This window comes from Pseudopipra pipra, chromosome 22 (genome assembly GCF_036250125.1).
Source record: "Pseudopipra pipra isolate bDixPip1 chromosome 22, bDixPip1.hap1, whole genome shotgun sequence".
NCBI classification, from domain to species: Eukaryota; Metazoa; Chordata; class Aves; order Passeriformes; family Pipridae; genus Pseudopipra; species Pseudopipra pipra.
This window is the reverse complement of record NC_087570.1, coordinates 1,409,634-1,436,097: the sequence shown is the minus strand read 5'-3', so window position 1 is coordinate 1,436,097 and position 26,464 is coordinate 1,409,634. Positions and strand designations below refer to the sequence as shown.

At 47.1% G+C, this 26,464-nt stretch overlaps 1 protein-coding gene across 3 annotated transcripts; it reads right to left on the bottom strand.

Annotated features, from left to right (window-relative positions):
* Positions 1 to 871: 871 nt before the first annotated feature.
* Positions 872 to 26,464, bottom strand: MMEL1 (membrane metalloendopeptidase like 1). Of its 3 annotated transcripts, none has more exons than XM_064678382.1 (23): positions 26,184 to 26,464; positions 21,428 to 21,591; positions 15,328 to 15,387; positions 14,542 to 14,703; positions 14,052 to 14,132; positions 13,491 to 13,586; positions 13,097 to 13,215; positions 12,377 to 12,442; positions 10,035 to 10,169; positions 9,359 to 9,448; positions 8,972 to 9,108; positions 8,400 to 8,493; positions 8,000 to 8,128; positions 7,615 to 7,713; positions 7,155 to 7,238; positions 6,799 to 6,902; positions 5,897 to 5,955; positions 5,139 to 5,258; positions 3,946 to 4,079; positions 3,519 to 3,584; positions 2,415 to 2,510; positions 2,037 to 2,113; positions 872 to 1,863 (listed from the first exon to the last, which is right to left on the bottom strand). In XM_064678382.1, the coding sequence occupies exons 2-23, from the start codon at positions 21,579 to 21,581 to the stop codon at positions 1,764 to 1,766; spliced, it is 2,262 nt and encodes a 753-aa protein (XP_064534452.1). In that variant the 5' UTR covers positions 21,582 to 21,591; positions 26,184 to 26,464; the 3' UTR covers positions 872 to 1,763. The 3 variants fall into 3 exon arrangements, with proteins under 3 accessions (XP_064534452.1, XP_064534451.1, XP_064534450.1); XM_064678381.1 differs by lacking the exon at positions 26,184 to 26,464 and adding an exon at positions 21,764 to 22,729; XM_064678380.1 differs by lacking the exon at positions 26,184 to 26,464 and adding an exon at positions 21,726 to 22,727.

Below are 26,464 nucleotides of genomic sequence, written 5' to 3'. Positions count from 1 at the left end.
GGGTGTTTAATGTCTGCACCAAGTGCGTGTTCCACGGAGCCTGAAAAAAACTGCTCCTGTTGGATGTGTCTTTTGGTGTGTTTTGGAAGCCGGGTTTGTCGCCAGGTGGCAGCATGGGAGAAGGAAAGGCTTGATGTTCCTCACTCTGGCAACTACCTGGATCGTCCTCCTTTTCCTAAGGATGTAATAAAGCTTCTCTGATGCCTAATTGCCCGCAAGTCTAAAATGCAGCGAAACACTTCTGAGTACAGGATTTCCCACTAGGCTGAAATGTTTTATGATTGTGGAAAAGTAATGCAGTGGTCAAGAGTAGTTCAGTGCCCTTTCCTGGGCATTTGGAGCCTGTCTCCTCTCTCCAGTCCTGGTTCACCGCGGTCATCAGCGGCTGCTGGGAGGTGGGGCTGTGATGGGGAGGGGAGTGGGAGTGCAGGGGGGTACAACAGCGGAGGAGGGGGGCTGTGAGAGGAGGTTGGGGCTGTGAGGGGAGGCTGGGGCTGTGAGGGGAGGTTGGAGTTCTGTGCACTTGGCACTGACACAAAGTGACAGCTGGGAAGAGCCTTCTGCAGGTGGGAGGTGGGATAAACTCAGATGAAAAGATGAAGCTGGAAGGGACCCACAAGGACCATCATGTCCAACCCGTGGCCCTGCACAGGACACCCCAGGAATCCCACCATGACTTCACACAAGCAGTTACTGCCTTGCTTTCCAGGGATTTCTGTGCTAGAAAGAAAAGCATTTGCTGAAAGAGTATTTAAAATTCACTGTGAAGTGTTGAAAGTTTAAAATATTCTCATTATGGTAGGATGTTTACCAAGGAAAGCCACCCAACCCTCTCCGTAGGGAAATCCTTGCTGAATTTGCCACTGTGATTTTTTTTCTTTTAAATTTTATTAAAAATTAATGCATGTTACATTTTCAAGTGTAAATACTGAAAAATAGCCTATGGCAAAACGAAAAGGCACAGGATTAAAGCCAGCTTAATTGTTTCCATGGATACATGTTTGCTATTTGGCAAAAAGTATTTTATACACTTTCTACAAGAATAAGCATAATTTTAAATATATCTCTGAAGGGTGGGACCCTGTAATTTAACCATGAAGACAGAATTTGTACTCCTAAAACGTGATAATTCCAGTGATATGTCACTTGAAGGTTGTTCTTTGGAGCAGAGGAACTGGAGTGCAGGAGGAGAGTGCAACAGGCATCTCGACACAGGGCTCACTGCGTGACATGTCACGACAAATAGCGATCTCTGACAGCAAAGCAAAGTGCAGGGGTACACACAGCAGAGTTTACAGCAGCTCTAACCTGATTTGGGGGAGAATGCACCAGGAAGCGGATCAGAACACTGGGAACGGAGCAGTGAAACACCTCAGACAGGTTTGCTGAGCCTCAGAAGGCGGAGCTGGCATATTAAAATTATTGTTCCTTTCTGAAAAATAGACTTGTGGCTGTTTGTTGGTTTTGTTTTCCCTTAAGCATTAGTCCTTGTAGCCCTGATGCAGTGTCTTGATAACAGTCGGGATGTCGTTGGAAACAGTCGCTCTGCCGGGAACACCCCGTGGGCTCCGGCCCAGCCCCGGCTCCTGCGATCCCCGTGTGCTGCCCGGGGACTGGGACAGCTCAGTGCCGTGGGGCCAGGGCTCCCACTCCAGCAGCTGCCCCGTCAGCCCTGGCTGGGACTGAGCAGGAGAACACCAGGCACGTCCCTGCCCCGAGCCGTGGGTGGTGGCCCCAAAGGGGTCACCCTCCCTGTCCCTGGGTTACCACACCCGGCACTTCCCTGCGGGGTGCATGGCTGTGCCCTGCTTACAGTGGAACACCTCGGAGAAGGCTTCGAAGTTCTGCAAGGATCCCATCACCCTAAACAAAGGGAAGACACTTGTTAACATGGAGGCCCAGTGCATGTGCTCTCCAGTCATGGCAGAAATCCTGAAAGCTAGTCTGGATTTATCCAGTGTGTTATAAAACTCTCCTTCTGGGCTGTCTTGGTGCAAGGGGGTGAATGAAGTGAGTTAGGAGTCAGTCAAACCCACCTGTACTTCAGAGGGCTGTGCACGTCTGTCTTTATGGACTGGCTGGCATATTCTGGTCTGTAGGAGCCACACCAAACCTGGACAGGGAGCATGGATAATCAGTGGGTCAGGGTTTCAGGGAGTTCATTTTGGGAACATTCTCACTGGTTTTCAAAGTTTTCCTGAGAGCCATCCCAGTTTGTTATGATATCAGTGGAGTATGTTTTATAGAGAGGCAGAATAGATACAAGTATTATTAATTAGTTTTTGTTTTACAAGGTCTCGGATCAAGATCTCATGCTTTGGGATCAATTTATCAGCAGGTGGTTTCACCAGGTGTTTCCTTCCTCACGTGAACTGAAGTCTGAGAGCCTGGGGCACCACCCTGACTGTTCTTACCTGGGCAAAATTGAGGAAGAAAAGCTGTTTGTGGGACAGGTTCAGTCCAGGAAGCTTTGGCTCCTTCCCTTCCCGTTCCAGCCACTTCAAATAGGCCTGGAAAAGACCATAAATCCAGCTGAGATGAGCAGCAGGAGTGGGATATTGAATGTTTTATTGGGGTGGGAGGCTTTAGCCACAATATGAATGAACCCAACATGTTTCCCTTCTGTACTTCTGTGGGTTTTCTCTCTCTAATACAAATAGTACAGAGAATTTTATGACAAAGCTGTCAGCATAAGCTCTGTTGACTTCATTGACTCTTTCCACAGGAATTTGTATCTGGAAATAAAGTGTTAAGTCTCCGCCACAGCTCTAGAGTGATGACTTCTCTCTCTTCAGGTAACTGCTCATAAAATAGCAGATATCAACCTTGCTCAATGTTAAATCCATTACCTCTTATTGTTACACATTAATTGGCCAATTTGCCTTTTTTAGCTATATTGACATGATGGAGACAAGTTAATGTGTCCTCACGCTGGTTAATTCCCAGTGTTCTGTTTCTGCAGCCTCTCTGTTGCTGAGATAGTCCCAAAGCACGTGAAACAAAAGGGAGAGCTGAGGGTATAAATAGATCCAGCACCACAGAACGTCCCAGGATTCTGTAAGCAGGCAGTTTGTGTCATCCCACTCTGCTCCTGCACACCTGTAATGGCTTTTGAAACAATTCTAACAAAGTCACTGATTGGAATGTTGTCCCTCAGGGTCAGAAATGTCAGTTAAGATTTCTGAAAATCCAGGATGGGCTGTGAGCACCCTTAACTGGTGCCATACTCAAAATACCAGAGATAAAAAAGCTGCACCAGGACATCTGTGAGGGTTATTTGTAGGGGAGAACATTCCCTGCTCACCCTGGAGCTCCACCTTTGGGCTGCTCCTGGGTCCAGGAATGGCAGGTCCTACTCTGATTGGATCCATGGGAACAGAAGCTTCTAGACATATAATTGAGGCTTTAGCTTTTTGCATATGGTAATAACATGTTAAGTGTCATTTTTTTTTAGGACAGATTGGGTAACCCCACTGCTGGATGCCAGGTAAGGTTAACTCACAGTGTGTCTGAGTTACCTTGTAGGCCTGTCGGACTCCTCCGTTATCTGCAATGTTTTCTCCCAGTGTGCTGATGCCACTGACCTGTGAAAAACAATCATTTATTTACTCCATAGCCAGTAAAATCAGCAACTCCAAGAACCACAGGCTGAAGCACAGTCGTACAACACAGACAAACAATGGCTTTGTGCTGGGGCAAGAAAAGAGAGGATAAAAATTTAAAAAAATCACAGGGAAAAAGCTGCAGATTAGAGACCACCTGTATGAATGTACCACCAACAGGAGCTGGGCTGGTGCTGGGCAGAACCTCCCTGCACACAGAGCCTGGGTTTGCTGGGCTGCTGTTGTGCCTTCTTCCCAGAACAGCCAGCTGTAGGGTTTGGGGGGTGTGCTCTGTAGGGATTCCCTGTTCCCAGCCTGTGGAGGGGGGGTGGTTGTTACTCACGTTCTGCCCCCCCGCCAGCTCCCAGGTGTAGTTCCCGTACTGGTGCACCATGCACAGGGACTGCTCCTTGAAGTGCAGCGCTGAGAAGTTGCTCCACCAGTCCAGCATGTTCCCATCTTTATCAAAATTCCTTCCTGCAGGGAAATCCAAGTTAAAAAGCAAATTTTTCAGTGAGAGCACGTTGGAGCCACTGTTCCTCCAGGGCAGCACCTGGGATGTCAGAGCTGGGCCCTCCCTCCTTCCTCCTTTGGTTTGGATGCTCAGGAATGTTTGTGGCACAGCTGATCCTCTTTGTCATGAGGGAATGGACAAGATCAGCTATGATTTCTGTTTTCCATGATTTCCTGTTCAGTCAGCAGCCCTGACTTCAGCTAAACCACTAAGGCCTGGTTTTATTTCCAGCTGGATTATGCATCATGGAACAAAACTTCCCCCACCTTTGAGGTAACTGAGGTGCTTGTTCTGTGTGTCCATGTGACATAACTGAGGTTCATGGAGAACTAAAAGCTGGAATTGCGGTTCTGGGGTTTGTGTTCTCAACTCTCTGTCTAGAGCAAGGGTTTTCTCTGCTCTGGAACTCAGTTTCTGAGGCTGTGTTGTGTGTTTATGTGTCATCTGCACAAGATTAATTACCATAAAAAAAACAACTTGAAGAAAACCCATGTGTAAAAAAAACCACTGACTTATGGAATCAGAAGTGAGTTTCTGCCCCAAACATTTTTACATGGCATTCAAGAAAGATAATAAAGTCAATTTATTTCAAACATTCGTGTTGAAAAACAAAATCTCCTGGGATTTCAAGACCCTACTGAAAACTCTTCTGCCCCAAGAACGTCATTCCCTGATTTCATTGTACTCTGGGAGCCTGTGCATCTGCTTGCTTTGTGTTTCTGATCTGATGATGCTGTAAAAGTAACAGTTTTTCCTGAGAATTGCCACTGCCTGAATCTATCTTTGCCATCTGCTGGTTTCCTGCGTGCCCTGCTTTGCCCGTGGAACATTCCCTGCAGAGCCATCCCTGGGGTGTTCCCGTGTGCCTGAACTGCTCCCGGGCTGTTGCTGTGTGTGCAGGGACCTGCAGGCCCAGCAGTCTGTCACTGTAATTCCCGACAGGGGAAGGAGTTTGAGCTGGAATAATCCCATTTCCCAGGAGTTTGAGCTGAAACAATGCCATTTCCCAGGTCTCTCCTCACCGTTGTCGTCGAAGCCGTGGGTGATCTCGTGCCCGATGACCATCCCGATGCCCCCGAAGTTCAGGGCCTGGGGCTGGTGTTTGCTGAAGAAGGGGGGCTGGAGGATCCCAGCAGGAAAAACTGCAAAGAGGGAGAGAGAGGGGGGGAGATACCATAAGGTGGCTTTATTTTTGCATCCATGGCAGACAGTTTGTTTGCTTGGTGTAAGGGTCAGGAAGGAACACCAAATATAAAATGATTAGAAACAAGCTCATGCCTCCTGTGAAATTGTTTCTCTCTTGATAAATGGAAAATGACAAGTTAATAAAGGTTTAATTTGGCACATCTGCAGCTACAGTATCTCCCTGTTTGAGGCCCAAGCATCATTTGCATTAAGTTTAGCCTAATTTGGCGCATAATGTTTGCTGCAGTGAGTCAAGAACAGAATGTTTAGGAGCTGTCTTTTGGAGACAGGCACAGTTTGTGTGCAAGAGCCATTTTATAGGGGAACTAATGGATGTGTTATTGCTTTATTTGGGTTAAGGAAACGCTAGAAATCATCTGCTGGTTCCAACAACAGCTGGGGTGTAAAACATGCCCAGGAGGGATTCCTACAGACACCAAGGGCACTCGATGCCAGTTGTGCCCACAGCTCTGCAAAAACCCACCCAGCTGCTGTGTCAGCTGAGGGCTTTGCCTCTGGATGCAGAGCTGCACTGCTGTGGGGCTAAAAATGCTGAATTAGTTCCATGCAGCAGTTTAAAGCTGTTTAAACCTACCTATCTGGTTCCTGTTGGGGGAATAGAATGCATTGACCACTGCAGCTCCAATTATCCATCTAAAAACAAACATTGCACACAGTGAGTAGTGATTTTTAATTTTTTTTTAGTCATTCTTTTAATTTAATTATTGTTTAAAAAGTGTGTATAGAAAAGGATGGTAGAGAAATAATCCTTATATGGATTATATATGTATATACAAAATATATATAATATAAGGAATATATTTATGGATGTATAATCCCTACAAGCATTATATATATATATATGGATATATAATCCTTGTAAGGATATATATTATAAGGAATATATATATTATAAGGAATATATATAAGGATATATAAAGAAATATAATCTGCTGAAAAGGAAAATCCCGCTAAGGAAATTGTATAAGGACAGGATTAATGTAGGGAAGAAAGGTGCATTGAGCACAGCTGGGAAGAAATCCTGATACCAGGAAATACCTGCTGGCCTGTTTATGGGCACCTCTCATCCAAAATAATTCCCAGGTAAAGGGAGAGATGCTTTCCCCCTCGAATGCTGAGCAGCCACACTGGTGTGGAAGGTGGTGACTGGTACCCCCTCTTCCTGACACTGTCTGGGATGGAGAATTTCCATGGCACTGTTTCCCTCCTCCCCTCCTTGCTGGGCTGTCAGACAGGTCTGGCACTGCTCTCGTGTGAAGTATTTCAGTGCCATTTCTGAATGTGAAACATCTTGAGGAAGGACTGGAGATTCTGAGGGAAGGGATGGATTGCTGCTGCCAGAGTCAGTGAAGTACCTGCTTAATCCCCTGACTGTCTCAGCCCCAAGCACTCTCAGCTGCCCCAGCATGACTTACACACCCTCCCCATTAATCCAGATCTTGGACTGAGGCTGTAAAATGCTGGCTGGGAACTCACATGTCTTGGTCAACTCTCTCTCGAAGTTTTTTCAAGCTCTTCTGGGCTCCAGCTCGCAGGTTTTCCAGGATGTTTTCAAAGTAATTGTGTTCACTGAAGTTTAACTAAAGAAACAGAGCTCCAGGTGTATTAGTAAGCTGTGCAGAAAGAGGGACTCCTCATACCACTGGATGTATCCTCTGTAAGAGGTTTTTTCATTGCATGGCATCAACCAAAAGTTGGCTCCCTGCATGCATTTATTTACTAATATGTTCTTTTTAATGTCCATGGAAAGGACAGTTGTACAGGTATAAGGATTCCAAGTGGCAAGAAAATAAGTGGAGGCTTTTATCTTGAGGTGTGCACAGGATACTTACATTGGCATATTCCTGATCCAACTTGTCATTCTGATCTTCCAAAATGTAATCTGGATAGCCAATTTGTTCTTTGATTGCCATTGCCTAGAAGAAAAGAATTTACTGTTTCCCCTTAATTGTGGTTTTTGTTGGTGTGTGGTGGGTTTTCTATGAAGTGTCAATACTTTATTGAATAGAATAGTTTAGTTGGTTTTTTTTTCCCTTGCTATTACAATGGTGCTGTTGGTCCTAAGGTCAATGAAATGTTTTCCCTGGGGGATTGCATTGTATCCAATTGCCATTCTAGTTGATGTGGGGCTGACAAAGGATTAAAAGGAAAGGACAATGTGATAAGATAATGGAATAATGAACATTGAAGTATTTTCCTCCATTTTGCAGAGGAACTGGAAATAGAGATACAACAAAATTCAAAATATTTCATATTCATAAGGGAATCCTGAAGTTCCCTGTTATCTCTGACCTTCTCCCTGGCTTTCTCCTTGGATGCCTCGTCCATCCACTGTAACTCATCCAAGGTCTCCACGAACACTTCGCGGATCTTCTCTATTAAATCTCGCACCTAAAAGAGAACCCGTGAGACATGAATCACTCACATGATTTACATCTCCCCAGGTAGAGCTAAGGAGGGGTGAAAAGCTTCCTGCTGAAGCCTGATGTCCCCAGATTCTCTGCTCTAAAGCACAGTGCTCAGCATTCCAAAGGGATCATAACCGAGCTCTCCTTCCTTCCCACTCTTGGCCTGGGGGGGATCTTTCACAGGCAAAACATTTTGGGGGCTCAGACGGGAGGGAACGGGCTCTGTGGGCACGGTGGAGGTACAGTAGTACGAAGGGTAAACTACATACCATCCTCTTGCTCTCACCAGCAAAAGTCTCCCGGACATACATCGCTCCCACCGCGTTCTCCATGTTGTTGTTGACGTAACTCACGCACTCCCTCCACCGCGCCTCCTCCAGCGTCGTCCCGTAGAGAGCCTGCAGCACCAAGCACAGCTTTGGCCCTGCCTGTGCACCTCCAGAGCCTCCCCTAACCAGCAGCTTAGCCTAAGGCAAAGGTTTTCACTGCCACCCCGGGGTTTGTTTGGGGGTTACGTGACTTAACCGCGGCATCGCAGGATGGTTTGGGTTGGAAGGGACCTCAGAGCTCATCTAGTTCCACCCCCTTGCCATGGTTGTGTTGACAAGGACTTGCTCTGGAGCTGTTGGGCTCTCCTCCAGCCCAGCTGTCCAGGCAGGGAGGAAATACCTTCCTGTAGCTGGCCCGGGCGTCCTTGAAGCGCCGGCTCAGGCTGCTGACGCGGTCGATCACCAGGCGCCAGATGAGGTAGTTCTGGATGGTGCTGTGTGGGAAAGCAGAGCTGAGCTTAATCCCCTGCACAAACCAACACCAGTGCAGCCAGCCAGAGGGGGATCTCAGTTTTGGGTGGAGACAAGGAAGCAAATGACTGCTGCCAGTCCTGGGTTTCACGGCATCTGCAGGGGACTGTTCTCATTTCACTGGGGTTGTCCAGCCCGAGGACTGGACTGCCCTGTGTGCTCAGGGATTAATTTCCTATTGGTTTTCTTTCTGGAATGTAAAAAGATCTAAGCCTATGATGTACTTTTGGTTCCCATTTAACCTTTTCTAAGCAAGCAGCAGGTGAGACACTTGGTACTGAAGTGCCCTGAGACTCCAAGACCTTCAAAGACATTTCCCATATTTTACAGGGCTGTCATTTTCCTTGGAGAAGCTCTGGCAGAACTAGAAAGGGGGGTCCAATGATTGACATATCCGCAATATTTCTGTGAGTTTTGATGGCATATTCTCCAGTTTTTTACCTTGCTGAGTACTTGGAGATGATTGCCTTCAGCTCTTGCAGGTAGGGCATGCCATAGACAACCACCTCCTCCTCTGGGTCAACCTGGACACTTACTGAAGACATGACACCTTGGATGAAGAAGGTCCAGTTAAATTCCTAGGCAGACAGAGAGACATGCCAATGGTGGGTGTTTAAGTGCCTTAGTAACTGGACTTTCTGCAGTTTTATGGCCTTGAATGCAGCTGTAGTGTTGTTCAGCAGAAAAAAGCTTTTTAAGAGACTCTGAAGACAAGATTAAGAATGGGATTGATTTTATACCTCTTTGTTGAGTCACTGGCAAATTCACAAAGCCACTTCCATTGGAATTAAGAGACTGAAAGTATGGGACTGCTCATTAGGCACTTACATTCAATGCAAACTTTTCCTGTAGCTCCGTTAAGGTCATTTTGTTGTACAACAAGGTGACATCGTGCCTCTCCTCTGCTGGGGTGGTTGCCTGGAGACATTCACAAGGTTATTACTGGACTCAACTGGCAGAAATATCAATGGCTGAAATCACATGCATGTGCACAAATGCACACTCAAATAACATCCAAATAAACCATTTTTCTGGGGAGAAAGGAAGCTCATTTGATGGTGTCCAGTGCTGCTCTCTAAATTTCAGTGCAGGAACTCTGGTCCCTGCTATTCAATAATATTTTAGTGACATGCTGAGCCAAGTGGTTCCCTCTGTCCTCTAGAATGGCAGAGCAAGCTCTGGGATATTTTTAGGGGGCTGTAGATTCCTAAGGACGCGAGGGAGCGAGCCCTGGTGTTCTCACAGGATGGGTTATCCTGCTTTAGAAGAGTTCCAAACATAAACACAGCTAGGACTGGAGCAGCACAGCAGTGTACTCAGCAGACAGTTATAGACACAGGGACACTGATTTCTGGGCTGTTCATGGCACAAAAACTCTTCTTCCCCCTGTTTTCTGGGCCGTGGGTTTCGTGCTGGGTTGAAAACTGCTGCACAAACATCAAGAGATCTGCCCCCTCATCCCTCACCCCCCGGCATCCTGAGCTCTCTGGAGCTCTGTACTCACATTTGCAATCTCTGTTTCAAGCTCCATCACCTTTGTCATCTCCTCTTGCACAAAGGAGTCGTCTCTGGACACGTTCTGGTCCTCCCGGATCATTTTGGCCACGGTGATCATGAACTGCAGATAAGCCTCTCTCACCTGCACACAGGACACAGGGGGTAGGGACAGTATTGAGGGGTTTTTTTGTTTTTTTTTTTTTTTTTTTCCTGTAGTAGATGTCACTGCCTGTGGGGCCTCTGGTGGTCTAGTGGTTAGAGTGCAGGACTCGCACCGCTGCGACCTGGGTTCAATTCCCGGCCCCCCGGGCAGTTGGAGCTCGTCAGCCTTGTATGGCAATCCAGCTACGTCCTGGGGACCTCACTGCCACTGTCCAAGCTTTGCTCGGCCCCGGCAGATGAACCTCAGGATTAAAGGGTGGGCTCAGTTCAGCGCACGCTGTGTCTCACCTAAAAAATCCACTGCGCAGGCTCGAAGGGTTTATGACCTTTCCCAAATCTTCGCTTTCGAAGACTGGCCATTATTATTATTAGATGTCACTGCCACACCTTGGAGCTCAGCTCAGCCTGGAATACCCTGCAGGGCAGTTACCAGCCTCAAAACACACTTTCTGCTTCCCTGTGCAATGCAGCTCTGGCACTCGGAGTTAGAATTGCTGAGAAGGCTCCGTGAATTGAGCTACTCTGTGGGAACAGTGATCCCCACCAGCCAAAATCCCAGAGTAAATGTGGAAGGTTTGAGTCCTCTGAAAGCAATACCATAAATCTTCTCAACTCTGGTTTCACTGTCTGAGACAAAAGCTCTGTCTCAGACAGTTCCAGTGATACCTTTGCTTTATTTCTGGTGGGAGGTTCTGGCTGATTCATGCCCCAGAAAGGGCTTTGAAAAGATATTTGGCTGCTGAAGGAGTACTGACCCCTGATGCAGGAAAACTTAAAGTCACCTGTTCTTCTTGTACACTTTTCTTCCTCCAGAGACCTTGGAAACCAGATAAACACAGTAACTGTTGTGAAGTTGTGTCTGGGCACTTACAGGACGATGATTTGTGGTTTTAGGCTGAGCCCTTAATCAGGCCAGACTCCCCCAGGCCTCAGGAGGAGCTTTGCCAAAGGATGCTGGACTAAAGCACAGGGGGAGTTTGGGTCATCAGAGTTGGGTCATTGTCTGGGGGCAGCGAGCTGGTAAATAGCAAATAAAAAGGGGTTGTGTCTCCTCCTTAGTCATTAGAATTAAAGACACAGCCTTGCCCACGCTGGTTTATGGCTTCAAATTAAAGCTGTATCGAGCAGAGATGGTTTTCTTTTGCTAATCTGGGGTGGTCTCTGCACTGTACCTGATTTTCTATCTCCTACAGGTCAATCTATGTCTGACCTTCCTGCACCAGTGCATCAATATCCCTCTTTCCTGCTGTGACTGCTCTGTCCAGGTGACACTTGCAGGGCAGACTCCTGGTCCAGCAGCTCCCAGCACAGCTCCCAGGAGGTTGTTCTGGATCAGGAGTTGGCAGCTTGTAAAAGTGCCCAGAAGGTGCAGAAACAATCCTGTGCAAACCTCACAGGGCTGTATTTAAGCTATATTATCTGTGAGAATATAGTCAAATACACTGAAGTAAGAAGCAAACTCTTCCCACTGATGTTTTCATCTGCCCTTACAACCACGAGACAAAAGAGTCTCAAATGCTGATTGTTGTCCCTCTGTTTTCCCTTCCATTCTTGTTAGGAAAATTGGTTTGATGTTGGGCTGCAAATACTCTTTGTTAGCATGACATAATTGAGGGAAATACAATGTACTAAAGCAGAATTTTCATCTTGGAAACAGATAAATTATCTGGCTCTGTTTGCAACAGCTTTCTGTGTATTTACAGAAACAGAGTTTTTGCACAATCAGTGCTTTTGCCCCGAGCATTGGCAGAGAAAAACAGCTAGAAAATCATCTCTCACAATTTTCCTGTAATTCTGGGGAAAGGGGAGAGTAGGTGGCAGCAGATTCTTACCAGCTGAGTATCAGTGGATTTAGAGGAAGATAGAAGGGAATCCAAGACAACCTGCACTGAAAATGTGAACCCTGCCCTTCAGAATTAGAGACTGTTTAATGATTTTGTTTTCCCATAATATTCTCTATGGTTGGCCAATTCTGGGGAGGCTTGATGTTTATACAGCTGTTCAGTCCTTTTGTAAATGTGACAAAATTTTGGCATAATTAGGAAAAAACGTAGCAATGAATGTCACAGTCTAACTCTGATCGTTACATGCCCTGAAGATTCATATATTTGAGTTTTCCAAAGCCCAGGGATAAGTAATGAAGTTGTTTTAGTGGCACATGGTAAATAAATGACAAGGAACACTCACCCTCTGATAGTTGCCCCCATTGAAGTAGTAATCCCTGGATGGCATTCCCAGGCTTGGCTGGTCAATCTGAAGGAAAACACATTTCTCTGGTTAGTGATGAACAGGAACTGGGGTTGTCCAAAGGAATCCTTGGGAGCCAACATGAGATGCTGTCCCATCCTTCCAGTGCTGGACTGACACTGCAGCCAAACAGCCAGAGAACTGCAGCTCTCCAAGGACTGGGGGGGGTGGAAGGAACAACTTTGGTCTCTGGATTTTTGGGTAAGGACAGGATGGATCTTAGTGCGAGTTACTGAGCAAAATCTTTCAGTCCCCATTGAGATCCAAGAAGAGATTTGGGCAACTTTTCTAAGTTGCTTGACTTGAGGGCTGGACTTGCTGCATGAACAAACTCTGAAATATTATTTACATATTTTAGACCCATGGTTTCCTGCTACATGTTAAACCTCACCATCATTTTGTAAGTCACAAGAATTTACAGCCCTTAAATGCTGTAAATCAGCAAAGTTCCATTGATTTTTATTTCTTTCACTGAAAAAAAAAAATAAAAAAAGCTGCCACAAAACCTTTCCCAATATTTCTTTGAGACAGGTCTGTCACTGGGGGCTGTTCCCTGCATTTGGCCCGTGCTGTGCTGTGGGAATCTCATCTGTCTGCAGTGTGAACAAGTCTGCACTGTGATCCTGGGATGTAAATAATGCCCTGTGGTTTTTGGCTCACATAGATGATGTGCCTGCTGGAGTCCCGGTCGTCGTTCCACACGAACATGTCGATGAGGACACGTTTGTTAAACCTGGAGTTCATTATGGACAGTTTTTCTTCCATGCTCCAGCTTGGCTCTGGGGGATAAAAGGGAGAACAAACACCATTTATCCACCTGTGTCAGGACTGATTGAAGTTGTGCAGTTTGCTGTGCTAAAATTGTTTAGATCTAATTCTATATATATATATATGTGTGTGTGTGTGTGTGTGTGTGTTAAATATGTGCGACCCCCTGACTCTTGTTGATGAAGAAAAAGTGAAAATGGGGGATTTAATCCAGTGACAGTGGCCTCCCTAGTGCAGGAAATGATTCTGACTGCACATTATTGAACCCTTTCAGGCCCAGCATTACCTTTGGTCTTATTCCAGTCTGCAGAAGCCACTGGCCAGTCTCCAACCATCCTTAAGGCCTCCAGCAGAGGCAAAGAATCTCGTTGCTCTATAAGGCCTGAGAGAGGAAAGACAAATGCTGTGTTGTTTTCACAGAAAAACAGGTAATGGGCCGACAGTTTAAATCTGAAACTGCATTTGTCACAGTCCAAAAGAAGAGACACCGTGAAACCACCTGTCCCCTGCTCCAGCCTTCAGAAAAACAATGAAAACACTTCTGAGGCTCCAGTGCTGACTTTGACTGGACTGGTTTGGGAAGGATGAACTGGGACAGGTTTGTGCATTCTGAAGGGAAGGTTTGGCTTCCACCCCAGGGGCAGGTACCCAACCTCCATCCTTTCCCCATCCCAAATGTGCACATTAGGCCTTAGTGATGCACCCAGGCACCTTCACCCATCTGGAGATGAGCTTTCCAGACAGATCCACCCAGATTAGACAGGTATTGGCTGGACTGAACAGAACATTGGTGCTTCTGTACACTCAGTATGGAACCCGGGAATCAGTGGAACAAGAAGAGACTCACTCTCATTCATGCATGACCTGTAAAGGATTTTGGCTTTCTGAAATGCCTCTCTGTCCCCTTGATCTGAAGTCTCCAGCACACCTGGGGAAGGAACCATTGCCATGAGATTTGTGCCCTGGAGAGCTTTGATCATTTCACAGAAATCCCTGAGAATTCAGGGCTATGATAAACACTTGTTTCTGTAGCCTGCAATTACTGTGAGACTGGAGAGCCCTTTAGAGGAGCTATTAATGGCAAAAGTGTCAGGGGGAAGGATGTGCAGGCTCATCCTGCTCCTTTTGAAGTTAGTATCAAATCACCTATGGCTAATTTTTAGTGGGAACAGGATGTTCCTACAAAATGGGGGCAGTAAGAGATGTAGAGATTAAAGGACCAGAGAGAAAAAATCACACTCCACACTTCTCTCTGCAGGGTTATTTCTCTGTGTGCTGTGCAGCCAATAACCCCTGACACCAGACACGAGTGTGAGGATGGAGTAGCCCGTTCCCACCTTTCAGGATGATCTCCAGCTCGTCCCTCAGGATGTCGAAGATGCTGTACCTGGAGCTGGTCTCTGGGATGACATGCCTGCTCAGCCAGCCCCCACAGGCGTACTGGTAGAAATCCTGGCATGGGTCAGCTGCGGGGTCCATGTTCTGGATTATTCTGGCAGCTGGGGACCAAAATTGGAGAGCTGAATCCCACAGGCTGCCCAGTGATCTCTGACACTACCAAAGCCTGTCAAGGAGCTGCTTGGCAAGAGTCATTCCCGTGTATTGGGACTTGAAGGATCCCATTTTCTGCTTAAAAATGCCTGGGAGCCTCTGAGTGGCAGAATAGCCCTCCCAGAGCACAGTGCCCTGCAGGCATGGGGTGCTGCCCAGGGCTCCCCTGTGCTCCAGCTCAGGAACCTGCCTAAGAAACCAGTGTTCCAGGGGGGAATTGGGAACACCCCTGCTGGAGTCTCACCTCTCCTGAGCTGTAGATGCCAAAAATAAGAGGGTGAATGCCCCACGCATAGAGTGCACTCACAGAGAAAATTCATTCTAAAGGGATTCTTCCCATCCCAAGGCACAGACTGTTGGCCAGTCCCTGTCCCTGTGGCTCAGGTCAGAGGGCTCTTGGCCACACTGGCAATTTTCCTGTACTGCTTCCTTATGGATGATACCCCTTGGCCAAGGGGAAATCTCATTCCTTTTCAACTTCAGCCTTAAATCCTGAATTACCTTTTATTCAGGTTCAGCACCAGCACATAAAACCCCCCCTGTGCAATAATCCCTCCCAGGAGCCCCCTTACCTGCCGTGACACAGCCAGGGGTGGTGCATATGTTGCCTGAGTTGGTGCCATAGTGAGTTCCTGCAGGGAGGGGAGTGAGAAAGGACATGGAATTAGTTGTTTAGGAAGGGAATTGCCACCGAGGTCACTCACCTGAGCCCAGCCTCTGACAGCTCTGTGGGTTTGGAGTGAGTGAACATCAGTGCCAAGGACATTGAATGACAACTGCGATGAAATCTTTTATCTGGAGATTTATGAGGAAAATTTATTGGCAGCAGCATTACAACAGCATTGACAGTGAGTTTTAACTCTCCTGGAAGGACAATGAGACCATTTTTTTCTACCTGCTGCCTCCACAGACTTTCTGATGCAAACTCAAACTACCAGATCCCTTTCTAGGCAATCTGTTGAGATGCTTTGAGCATCTGAGCTCTCTCATGATCTTCAAAGTCACTGTGACCAAGAGACTTAAAGAGGGGGTGAAAAGCCCAGAGCTGCATTCCTGCTTTCCCACTGCTCTGAGCCACCAAGATCAAATTAGGAAAAAGAAATGACTTTTATTTCTTGAAGTGTGTGTGTGCTGGGGAGTGGAGGAGTGACAGACTCATATCTGGGGTATCTGAGCCCCCCAGACTGAGGAGTGGCCTTGGCCCTGAGAGAAGGAAATGAATTCTGATGGCTTAATTTCCTATTTGTGAAACTGGACCAGCTTAGTATCGACTTATGTTAAACAGACAACTACTTGGCTCCACACTGGAAAACAAAAGTTGATACTTTCCAACAGGATTAGATATTTTTTAAACTCCTTTTTTGATCCTTGCACTGGGATGTTTGCAGTAAAGAGTTACTAGAGAATTCCTGTCAATGAAAGCAAGTGCTTTACATGAGAGCAAACAAGATTACAGTAATTCAGAGAGAAATGAAACAGTGGGGAAGAAAAGAGGGCTTTGAAGTTCATCAGTGGGAGCGACACAAAAAGCCCCCACTGGGATTGGGGGCCCAGCTGAGCACATCTGCATGAGAATAACTCTGTGTCTTGTGGTTGGGGTCTGGCAACCTCAACATGGGATGAGCAAAACATGGGTAAAAATGTGAAGCTTCACATAGATGGTTTAGCTTTTTTTTTTTTTTTTTTAGTGTTTCTGTCAGGTTTTTTTTTTTTTTTTTTTGTGCTGGATGAAGCTAAGAGCAATTTTTGGAGTTTCCTAAATTCTCTATTAATTAAACAATTAGCAAAATCTAACCTAAAAGCCCAGGGTATTTTCAAGGAAAAAAAAAGTAAGAGTTTTGAGAAAAGAAATAAGTAGTTCAAAGGCAGATGGAAATTCTCTGTAAAGGAGCAATAGCAAAGGTGAGACAGAAATACCTGTTTTACAAGAACTCTGTGCTTCTCATTGTTTCTCAGGGACCAGGTAGGACTCAAGTGAAGCCTTTTTTCTTTTATATTTTTTTTTTTTTTTTAGTCAAAGCTCCTACTCTTAATGTAACCTGACAATGTCTGACTCCAGTTTGTGGAACCCAACTGCTTTCAACAAGGCTCAGACTTCCCCCTTCCCAAAGCCCTGGGGACTGGGAAGCTGTAACTGAGCTGGAGAACCAGGGAGCCAAGGCTGGTTTGGACACTCAGGGCTCTGAAACTCTGCCACGAAACCAGATCAGGAGGAACAGCTGGTGAGGGGCTTGGAAAGTGTCTCCTTTGTCCTTCTGTCAATTATGTCCTTTATTCCTCAGCACCTTTCCTGACACAGCCCCCACCTGTGGGAGGTGACCAGCACTGCCCTGTTTGGCTTTGCAGGGGGTTTGCAGGTCTTTGCTCACTCCACTGAGCCTCTGTCACCTGCACCTTCCAACAGCTGCAATCAAACATAACAGTGCACCTTGTGCAGCCCCAGCCAGGCAGCTCTGTGCTTCATTTTGTCAGAGCCCTTTGCTAAAACAAGAGCCCAACTTTTCAGTACAAATACAGGCAATTCTCTGTGTTTTTCTCCCCGGTCAGACAGTGCTGACAGGTTGAGTTACAGTGACATAGAGCCTCCTGCTCTGACATCCCTTTCAGTCTGACACAGCATCATCAGAGAATTGATCAGGGAAAATAAGCTTTAATGGAGCCAAATAAAACGACCTTGGCTGTGGGACTACAGCAAATGGAAGAAAATGAGGGAAATGAAGCAACTCCAGATGCTCCTTCGGAGGTGAACAGCTCACCTGAGAGATGGCAGAGCTGGGATGTGCTTCAGACCCCTCTGGGCTCACTGTGGAGAATTTTACTGTCTTAATTTGCCTTTACAAGAAGGCACCGAGCCCTGTCACGTTCCCTGGGCAGCAGCAGGAGGTGAGGATGACTCCTGAGAGCTGTGGAGCCCTGCAGGCCCCTTCTGCAGCCCAGCTTTGGAAGGGCAATTATTTTTTTTTTTTAAGTACAAGTTGCTTTTCACAGCCTGACTGAAGCTCCCTGTCAGACAACAAAAGCAAAGCAAATCGCTGTGTGGGGCTCTGGAGCTCACAGCTTGTGTTTAGTGTTTCCCCACAGCACGTTTGGAGGAGCACAGATGGCTGGGGATGGCACACACGGGAACAATTAGAGCCACAGTTGTCACCATGTGGGAGCTTTACCTCCCAGCACCTTCCCTGTTCCCCAGAACTCCTCTGCAGAAGTGCTGTTGGCACTGCAACCTGCTCTTTTTGCTGTCAAACCAGCGGATCTTTGGCAGCAAACAACACAATTGCCAAGCTCAGGTTTTCTTTGTCGGGGAGGGTGGTCTGTGCCAGGTGTCAGGGGCTTCAAATGGAGCCCAGAACACAAGGGTTTGGTTTTATTCCTCCTTCCTTAGGATTTCTCACCCACAGGCAGGGCTGAGCCAGGATTGGTGTCAGACTCAGTGAAGAGTGTTTGCAGCCCTGCACGTCCTGTCACCCCACAGCAACGCTCCACACCCATGGAGCTCCCTCTGACTTTGACTGAGAAGGGTCTTGCCACCCAAATATCACCATGACTTATGTTTTAGCTGCCACTTCTTTAAATTCCCCATCTGCTCTGAGTAGCTGCTTTTAATTAACGAACATTCATCTGGGCATCAGTGCAGGAGAGGAGCAGAGCTCAGCCACAGCCCCCTCTCACAGTGCCAGTGGCCAGTTCAGATATTGCTCCTGGTCAGCAGGTTTGTGTAAATCTGTTATTCGAGTGTGCAAAAACCACATTCACAGCATAGAAAATGTAGGAAGAAAATGTGGTTTTTTGGAAACCCCCAGGGCAGGGTGTCGCTTAGACCAAGGGTTGGATTCTTCTCTGTTTACAACCTAAGAGGACAGAGCAGAGCATGACCTTGAGCTTCCCAACAGCCAGCAGGGACAACCTGAGGGGATGCAGGCACACAGAAATAAATATCTGTGAGTCTGGCTTCTGAGAAGAGAACTTGGAAGCCAGAAAGTGAATAAAACGTCACTGAAAGAAGACATTACCAGACTGGCAGTTGGGTGAGGATGGAAGTGGTTGGTAACCAAGTTGCCTGAAGAAGTTGCTGACTGATTTGATGTGTCAGCTACAATAAGTGCTGAAATGTTCTTCAGACTGTAACCTCTCCAACAAGTGCTGAGATGTGGAGTTTGGTAAATATTTGTGGAAGGGAGCTGGGAGGGAGCTGTGGAAAGGCTCAGAGCTGAATGTGTGGGTGTGATGGAAAGACTGAGAGTGTGGAGTGCTCAGGTCCAAACCCAGTGACTTCAGTCCTGTCTGCTTCCCTTGCTGTGATCACCCAAATATTACTCTGTTCTTCCTGTATTTTCCTTTAGCTTGTTTAGATGAGTTTTTCTGGGCATGAAAACTTCCTTGGATGTCGAGCACCCCCAGACTGCCTGTAGGACTGTAGAACTGCACTGCTGTGAGAGCTCCAGTGTTTTTGTTGGCTGGGAATAGAGATAAAAATCCCAGTCAGCTTTAACAGAACTACAGGAATTACTGCTGTACCCAGGGGCCTGTTTCATGCACCACAATGCTCCTCTGTGAGCTCTGTGCAAGCAGAACAGAAATAGTCTTCCTGAAGCACAAAGCCTATATATGCCTTTCTGTATTAAAAAAAGAGACAATGTAAGGCAGGACAGGTAATCCTTCTGTCTTTCTAATTTAATTTTCTAATTTAATTTCTAATTATTAGCTAAACAGAATTATTTGTTAGAGGCTGGGTAGTGCCAGTACGATCAGGGATGTACAGAGATGAAGTGGCAGATCTGAATCTGCTCTCAGTGAACAATCCAGTGTCCCATTCTCATCTCAAAATCGACATTTGAGTGAAATTAGAAACAGAACAACCCCAGGATAACACTCTGGGTTCTACCACATGAAAGCTGCTCAGCTACACTGGTTTTCTCCTGTTGCTGTGTGGGATTTATGTTGCACAGCTGTGAGCCATAAGTGCTTTTCCCCTGGTGAGTCTGAGACTTCAGGCTCTTGGCTGAGCTTTGGGAATGGGCCCAGGGGTGACAGCAAAACAGGGCCAAGGGGAGCACTGGGACAAAACTTTTCAAGACAAAAAGACAAATGTTTCTCCTGCAGGAACAGCCTGAAGAGCTCTTTCTGCCACACCTTTAGACCCAAACAGGGCACGCAGACACCCACTAAAAGGTGACATTTCTCCTGCTCAGTTCCTACCTGGAATTTCCTAAAGCTCGTGGCTGCTCCAGGGTGAGCCCCCCCCGGGGTGTCCCCTGGAGCAAGAGATGAGCTGTGTGTGCTCAGGGGGAGCAGAGGCACAGAGGGGCTCTGGGTCAAACCCCCTCCCTCCAGCTGGGAGGAACCAGCCCAGGACAGGCAGCACATCAGCTCTGCAGTGCCTGGCACTCCTGCTGCCCAGGAATGTCTGAATCTGGGAAACACCTCCAGGGACAGTTTAACTGGCCATACAAGAATGCAAAATATTTACATTTTAGGCTTGTTTTCTCCCAGAGAAGCTTTCCAGCAAACAAACATAGTTAGCACTGGCTCCCCCCGTGGGTTTGGGTGAGACCAGTGTGTGACCAAATATTAACACCTGAATTATTCAGGCAGCGAAACCCTGCAGAGCTCAATATTTGATACAGAAACTCCTCCTCTAGTACCTTTCCCTGGGGAATTTCTTTCCTCCCATCTCCTGAGCTGGTAGAACAAACTTTCTGATGAACTTCACGGATACCAAACACTCAGATTTCACCCAACATTCAACGGCTGGTAGCAAAAGGAGTGAACAATAAAAAGGCTTTTCCCAGGAGTTATTGCCCAGAACTGTGCAGTGTTTCCCTTACAGGTGCTGAAAACGCAGTTCCCTGCAGCAGGGGATGCAGAGACAGGGGAAGGACACAGTAGTGCCTTGCTCCAGGTTTGCTATTCCTGCTTTAGTTCTGTTCTCCAGCGTTTTAGCAGAGATGTGAATCCAAGAGGCTTTAATGGGAATGACAAACACAGGCATTTGATGCTTCACAGGATTTTAAAGCAGGTGTGCTGGTGGGAAAAAACTTCAGCTTTAGTTCGTGTGCTCTGCAGCTGAAATATTCAGGCAGAACACCTCAAAATGAGGTGCATCAGTGTCAGCAAGACGTTTGAACTAAAGTCACTGAACCAAATCACACTCAGAGATCCAACTGCCTGGTGGAATATTGAAAAAGTCTCTTCTCTCCTCAGCAGAAAGTGGCATTGTTTTTTAAAGCTTTCACATTTTAATAAGCAATTTCTCCTTTAGAGAGATTGTTTTAAAAAGTGTTTTAAAGCAGCTGCTCCTTTAAAAATCCTGACAATGATGAATCTTGGCTTGTGCTTCTTGTGTAAGGAACTATCAATCCTTACACACAGACACACACCCTCCCCCTGAAACAGCGCAGCATCTTTCTCAAAACAATGCTGAATTCAACAAAATGCATGGAATTCATTGAAAACACAGAATCTTACATCACGTAATTTAAAAATTAAGTAAAATCCAACACAATCTCTATGCACAAGCTGGGAACAAGGCAGAGACAGCCACATCCCTCACAGAGGTGACTTCACTGTCCCCCCTGGAATTTTATTTTCATTTATCCCCCCCCCCAAAAAAAGAAGAAAAAGACTTGTATGCAGTTTGCAGAGGGAAGAGGAGAATCATTCCCAGGTTCTTACCTCTGCTGCTGGCATACAGGATCACCAGGGCGACGGCGGCACAAGTCATGAGGAGCAGCAGGACAGCCAGACCCAGTGCCACAAAGCTCCAGGGCTTCTTCCCAGATTTCGTTGATTTTTCCACAATATCCATTTGGCTTTCTGATTTCCCCATTATTGTAACTCTAAATCGGGGAGGGTAAAAAAAAAAGAATTAACGGCACAGCTAAATCAGCGCAAGGGTAAAAGCAGGAGAAAGCAGGGAGGAAAAGGAAGCAGAATAAAAGCAAAGGGAGAGAGGAAAGTTCCAAATTATTACATGTATTTGTCCATTTGATTGTCCACAGATTTGCCAACCTCATTCTCCATCTCCCGAGCTGTGTGTGCCCTCGGCGGGGCTGCGCTGGACTGGCTGCCCCGAGCTCCCAGGGCTGCAGCGCCAGAACTTCAGGAGCCTCTTTGGGAAGTGTGGAAGAGTCTCATGACCAGGTTGGGCAGCTCCTTTCTCCCGAACGGGGAAGGAGGGGGAAAACTGCCGCCTTCCACCCCCCACTTTGGAAGTCTCTCGCTGTTTTGAGGGATTCCTTCCGCGGGGCTCCGTTACCAGCCGGGGAACCCACCCCGGGATCCTTCCCGGTGCCTCCGAGCGGGGTCTCCGGCGCGGGCGGAGGGTCTGGAGGGTGGGGAGCTCCCGGGACACGCGTGGGCTCCCGGCTGTGCAGGAGGCTGTGCCCGGCAGCCCCTCGGAGCCCCCCGAGCCATGCTCGGAGCGGGAGCTCAGCCGGGCGCCCTTCCCGGCTCCAGGGAAATGGAAAAGATCCCAAGCCCGGGCAGCCGCGGGAGGAGGGGTTGGAGCGGGGCTGGAGCTGCTGCGGCTTCTCCCGAGAGTCCCCCCGGCTTCCCGCAAATCCCTGCTGGCCCTCCAGGGCCACAGGGGAGGGGGCGACCCACCGAAACCCTCCGGCTGCCAGAGCGGCCGCGGCTTTGGGCTGTGATGTGGGAACGGCTTGGGTTGGGGAACAGGATTTATGGGCTGTTGTGGGCAACGCACCCTGGTCCCTCATGCTGCTGCCGGGGAAGCCGTCTGGTTACAACCGGGAAAGATAAAAGGGCAGGGAAGGCGTGTGATTCCCCTGGGGGTTGGTTTTGTTCTTCCCCAGAACTGGCTCTGGAGCGAGGCAGAAGCGGGTCGGTGTCTGGGGGGTTTGTCACCGAGCTGCCCGAGGTCACAGTGGATAAATGGTCAGGTTGTGCCTCTCCCGACCTGCTCCCAGCCCTGTGTGTGCTCGGGAGGAGGTGCTGAGGGCAGAGTAGGGATTCCTTTGTGGCAGCCCTGATTTGGGAATGTACACACAGTGTTCCAAGGGGAGGAAACAATGAACACCAGTTTCTTCTGCCAGGAGTCCAAGCCTCCTCTCCCAGTCAGGATTCTGCCTCAAAATCCCTGTGAGAATTTGCCTTTTTTTTTCGGAGTCATGTTATCTCAGGCTTCTGTCGAGTGTGAAGGCAGCTATTCTCATCCCACCAGCTGAGGAGGAGGATGAGAACACAGGGATCTGAAAGGCACGTGCAGATCCCGGGTGTCCATATGGGAGAAAAAGCTGCAGAAGGCAGGGTCGCTCCTGGGGACAAAACTATGCATTTAATGAAGATTCAAATCATCCCTCATTTCTGTTTGCAGAAAGTTCTACAGCTAAAAAAGACTCGTTTCCTGTGTATGTGAGTCTTCCTTGCTGCTGAGCAGTTTTGCTGGTACCTTGCAACGAGGGTGGCTCTGAGGAGGGTCCTCCTGGTTGAGGTCCATAGCACTGCAGGTATCTCAGGTTTTAATGTAGTTTTTTTTGGAGATTTAAGGTAGTTATTCTTGTACCATGGCTATAAGATAGTGCAGGGTATTATTTTGCCCATTTTGGAGTTGCAGAGTTAAGATGCCAAGAATCCAAGAGCCTTATTCCTACTGCTGGGCTGTAAGGAAGTAAAAAAAACAACAAACAACCCAAACAAAGCAACCCAAACAAAAACAACCCTTCTGTGTGAGGAGCAGCAGCAGCAACTGTAAAGGACATATTTGCAGAATCATTAATTTTGATTGTCTTGAGCAACTTTGTGTGGTCACTGAAATAGGGCAATCCATCATCCTGGCAGTGCAGCAAGGTCCCCGTTCTGCTCCCTGCTTCCGAGGGGACAGACCTGCTTTGGCTTCTGACACTCTCAGCATCACCTTGGAGCCTCTGTGGCAAAGGACACTTGATGCTGCAAAGTGGAATGGGGTTGTTTTGTCATTTACTTTTTCCTATATTCCCCATTGAATCACTGCCTGCAGGAATTTCCATGTGCTGGTCTCTCACCTGCTGGTCGACTCCACAGTCCATTAGCCCCTCATTTTACCAAGCAGCTTAAAAAGCATCATCTTTCTTGCAATACAGAGAAGGTGAACACTGATCTGGGGAATTTTTCTTGCAGAAATTGAGGAACAGTGGGGGTTTTCAGTTCTTAGGAAACATCCTCTTTCCCCAAAGCAGTGTGGACTCAAAACATATGAAGCAATGAGGCGTTTGCTGTTTGGGTTGGGCTGCTTTGAAAGGATTTTTCCCTTTTTGCTTACTTTGTAACTTTGTGAAGGAGGTTCTCCTGTTACTGGAATTTGGATGTGTAAAGAGCTCTCAGTTACAGTTTGGAAAAAGCCTCAAATCAGAGATTTTTACACTTGGATCCTGGAGGGATGGGGCTGGAGCAGCCAGGCTGGATGACTGCCTGCTTTTAGGATGTGTTCACTGTGAACTACAGGACTCCACACAGGAATATTTAATAAAAAGGTGCTTCCTCAGGCATAAGGCTTCCCCAGCCACACAGAACTACCGTGGTTCCTGAAGAGAGACAGGGAGCTGCTCTGCAGTTTTATGCAATGCTTTTCTCCTTGGGAAAAATTCTCAAGTCTGGGAGGAATTTATGGTGAGAGTGTTCCAGCCCTGGACAGCAAATAGTACAGCTGGTGCCTCACTTGCCTGGGAGGCTGTGTTTGAATATTTTTCTTTTCATATTTCCCCTGGAGAATCTGGAATAACCATGGCTATACCTGGGGCACTGCACTGGGAGGAGATAGTAGCCAAGGATAACACTACCTTGCTCAGGAATTTGGCTGTTGTGTCTTAGTTTCCACAATGTCAAGTTTACCAGCAACTCTTCCTTCAGAGGGAATTGATTCTGGAGATAAAAATTGTGAAAAGCTGTTCATTTTTCTTCCTCTGCATCTTTGCTTTACCATCAGAGGTTGGGCCTCAAAAGCTCTGTGCTTATGAGGATATATTACCCAATATTCTTATTATATATATATATATCTATATATTTGTCTATGAGGATATATTACCTCATTCAGTTCCTTGCCATCCAGAGGTTTTGCACAGTCTTTAGTCTCAGTATTGATGTAATTGAATGTTCTGGGTCATCTGAACAGCTGATCCTGTGTCTGCTGCTCCCTGAATGCTCCCAGAAGTCCAGGGATGCCCAGCAGGGCAGTGATTTCCCAGCCACAGCTCTGGGCTTCTCCTGCAGGTATTGAACAGCTCCATCAAAGGTACCAACAGCTCAGTGTCCTAAAGCAGCCAAAGGACGTGGCAGCATCTTCAGTGTGATGTGTCTTAAGTGTTGTTACCATGGAAACAAGGTCTCCATCTCTCTGTGTTACACTCCTTACAGACTGATCCACAGGGAGATGTGAGGGGAAATCACACACCTCTGCATGTCAGGGGTTGTAGTTTGCCCTGAACCCTTTGCCTGCGCAGAAAAAGTCCCCTCTAAATAGGTTTTAGGCAGTCCTGCTTCAGGGGAAGTGCAAAACCAGCTCTGCAATCACTTCCATGTGAACTGCAGGTTCCAGATGACCAGTAAGTGTGAGAGGCAGAGGGACTGAGAGCAGCTCTGAAACTCCTCAGTTACTGCTAAAAACCTCTCTTATTGTTTACCTCTTTGGTTTTAGTACAATAAAGAACAACCAGTGTGGAAAGAGAGCTCTAATCTGTCGTGATCTGTGTTTTGATGTTCAGGTTACACAAAGGTGTATTTCTTCTGCTTATATGAATTAATCTAAATAGGAAAACTCACCTGAACCAGGATTGATATGGTTCAGATTCAAGGTCAGATTCACTCTCAGCATCGCTGGTTTTGTTCAGGAACCAGAGCAGTGCCACTGTTCCATAGTCAGATTTAAATGAGTCTGGTATATGCATTTACCTTAAACATGGGAGAGAATCTGAAGCTCTGGGGTGACATTAAAACAAAAAGCCCAAGCAAACAGCCTGGCCCCAGTAAATCAGCACCACGCCTGGCTCCAGGACAATGGCTGGATGTTCCCTGTGATTTATTGGAGCAGGGCTGCCGAGCACAGAGGATAACTCATTGTGCTCAGACATAATGGGGCTGTCTTTGGGAGCCGGTGTAACCCTGTCATCTGTCAAGCAGCATAAAAGAAATAAAACCCAGCACTGAAATATCTTCTTGGAGCTGGTTGGCTCCCAGCTGTGCGTGCTGGAAATAAGTCCTGGTAGAGGCACAGCTGAAACAGGTTAGAATTGGGAAAACCTGGAAGTTTAGGTGATGTTTCAAAACTCTCCTCTCACCCTCCCTTTAAAGATGAGCACCTTTGGAACATCAGCAGAGCAAAAAAACCCAGCAGACATTAGTGCTGTTGTGTGTGCAAGGTAAGCAAGGATTTCTGCCCTGAATTTCTGAATTCATGCACTTTGCAGAGACAAGCAGGAAAAAGGGGAAGGTGTCTTACCTTGGTCTGGTGGAGGATGTTCCTCAGCTGCAGAGCTCAGGTGGCTCGTGTAGTTTCTGGGGTGGAATTGAGGTGTTTGTGCTTTCTGGCAGCCAGAAATAAATGCTTATTCATGTTCTCAGCATTGATGCCTCTACCAGTGATGGAATTGCAAAGTGCTGTGCCTAAATCTCCCTCTCTTTCCCTTGAACACTCACTCACTCACAGGTGGCTTCCAATGCCCAATGAATTAAATGCTGAGGCTTCTCAGGGAGATTAACCCTTTCCATATTGGAAATCAC

Excerpts from the sequence above, each read along its gene's own strand:
- MMEL1 (XM_064678380.1), bottom strand. The coding sequence starts at position 21,775 with ATGGAGAATGAGGTTGGCAAATCTGTGGACAATCAAATGGACAAATAC. Across the intron at positions 9,109-9,358 it reads AGGAAAAGTTTGCATTGAAT|GAATTTAACTGGACCTTCTT; the intron begins GTAAGTGCCTAA and ends CTGTCTGCCTAG. Across the intron at positions 2,114-2,414 it reads TCTTCCTCAATTTTGCCCAG|GTTTGGTGTGGCTCCTACAG; the intron begins GTAAGAACAGTC and ends CTCCCTGTCCAG.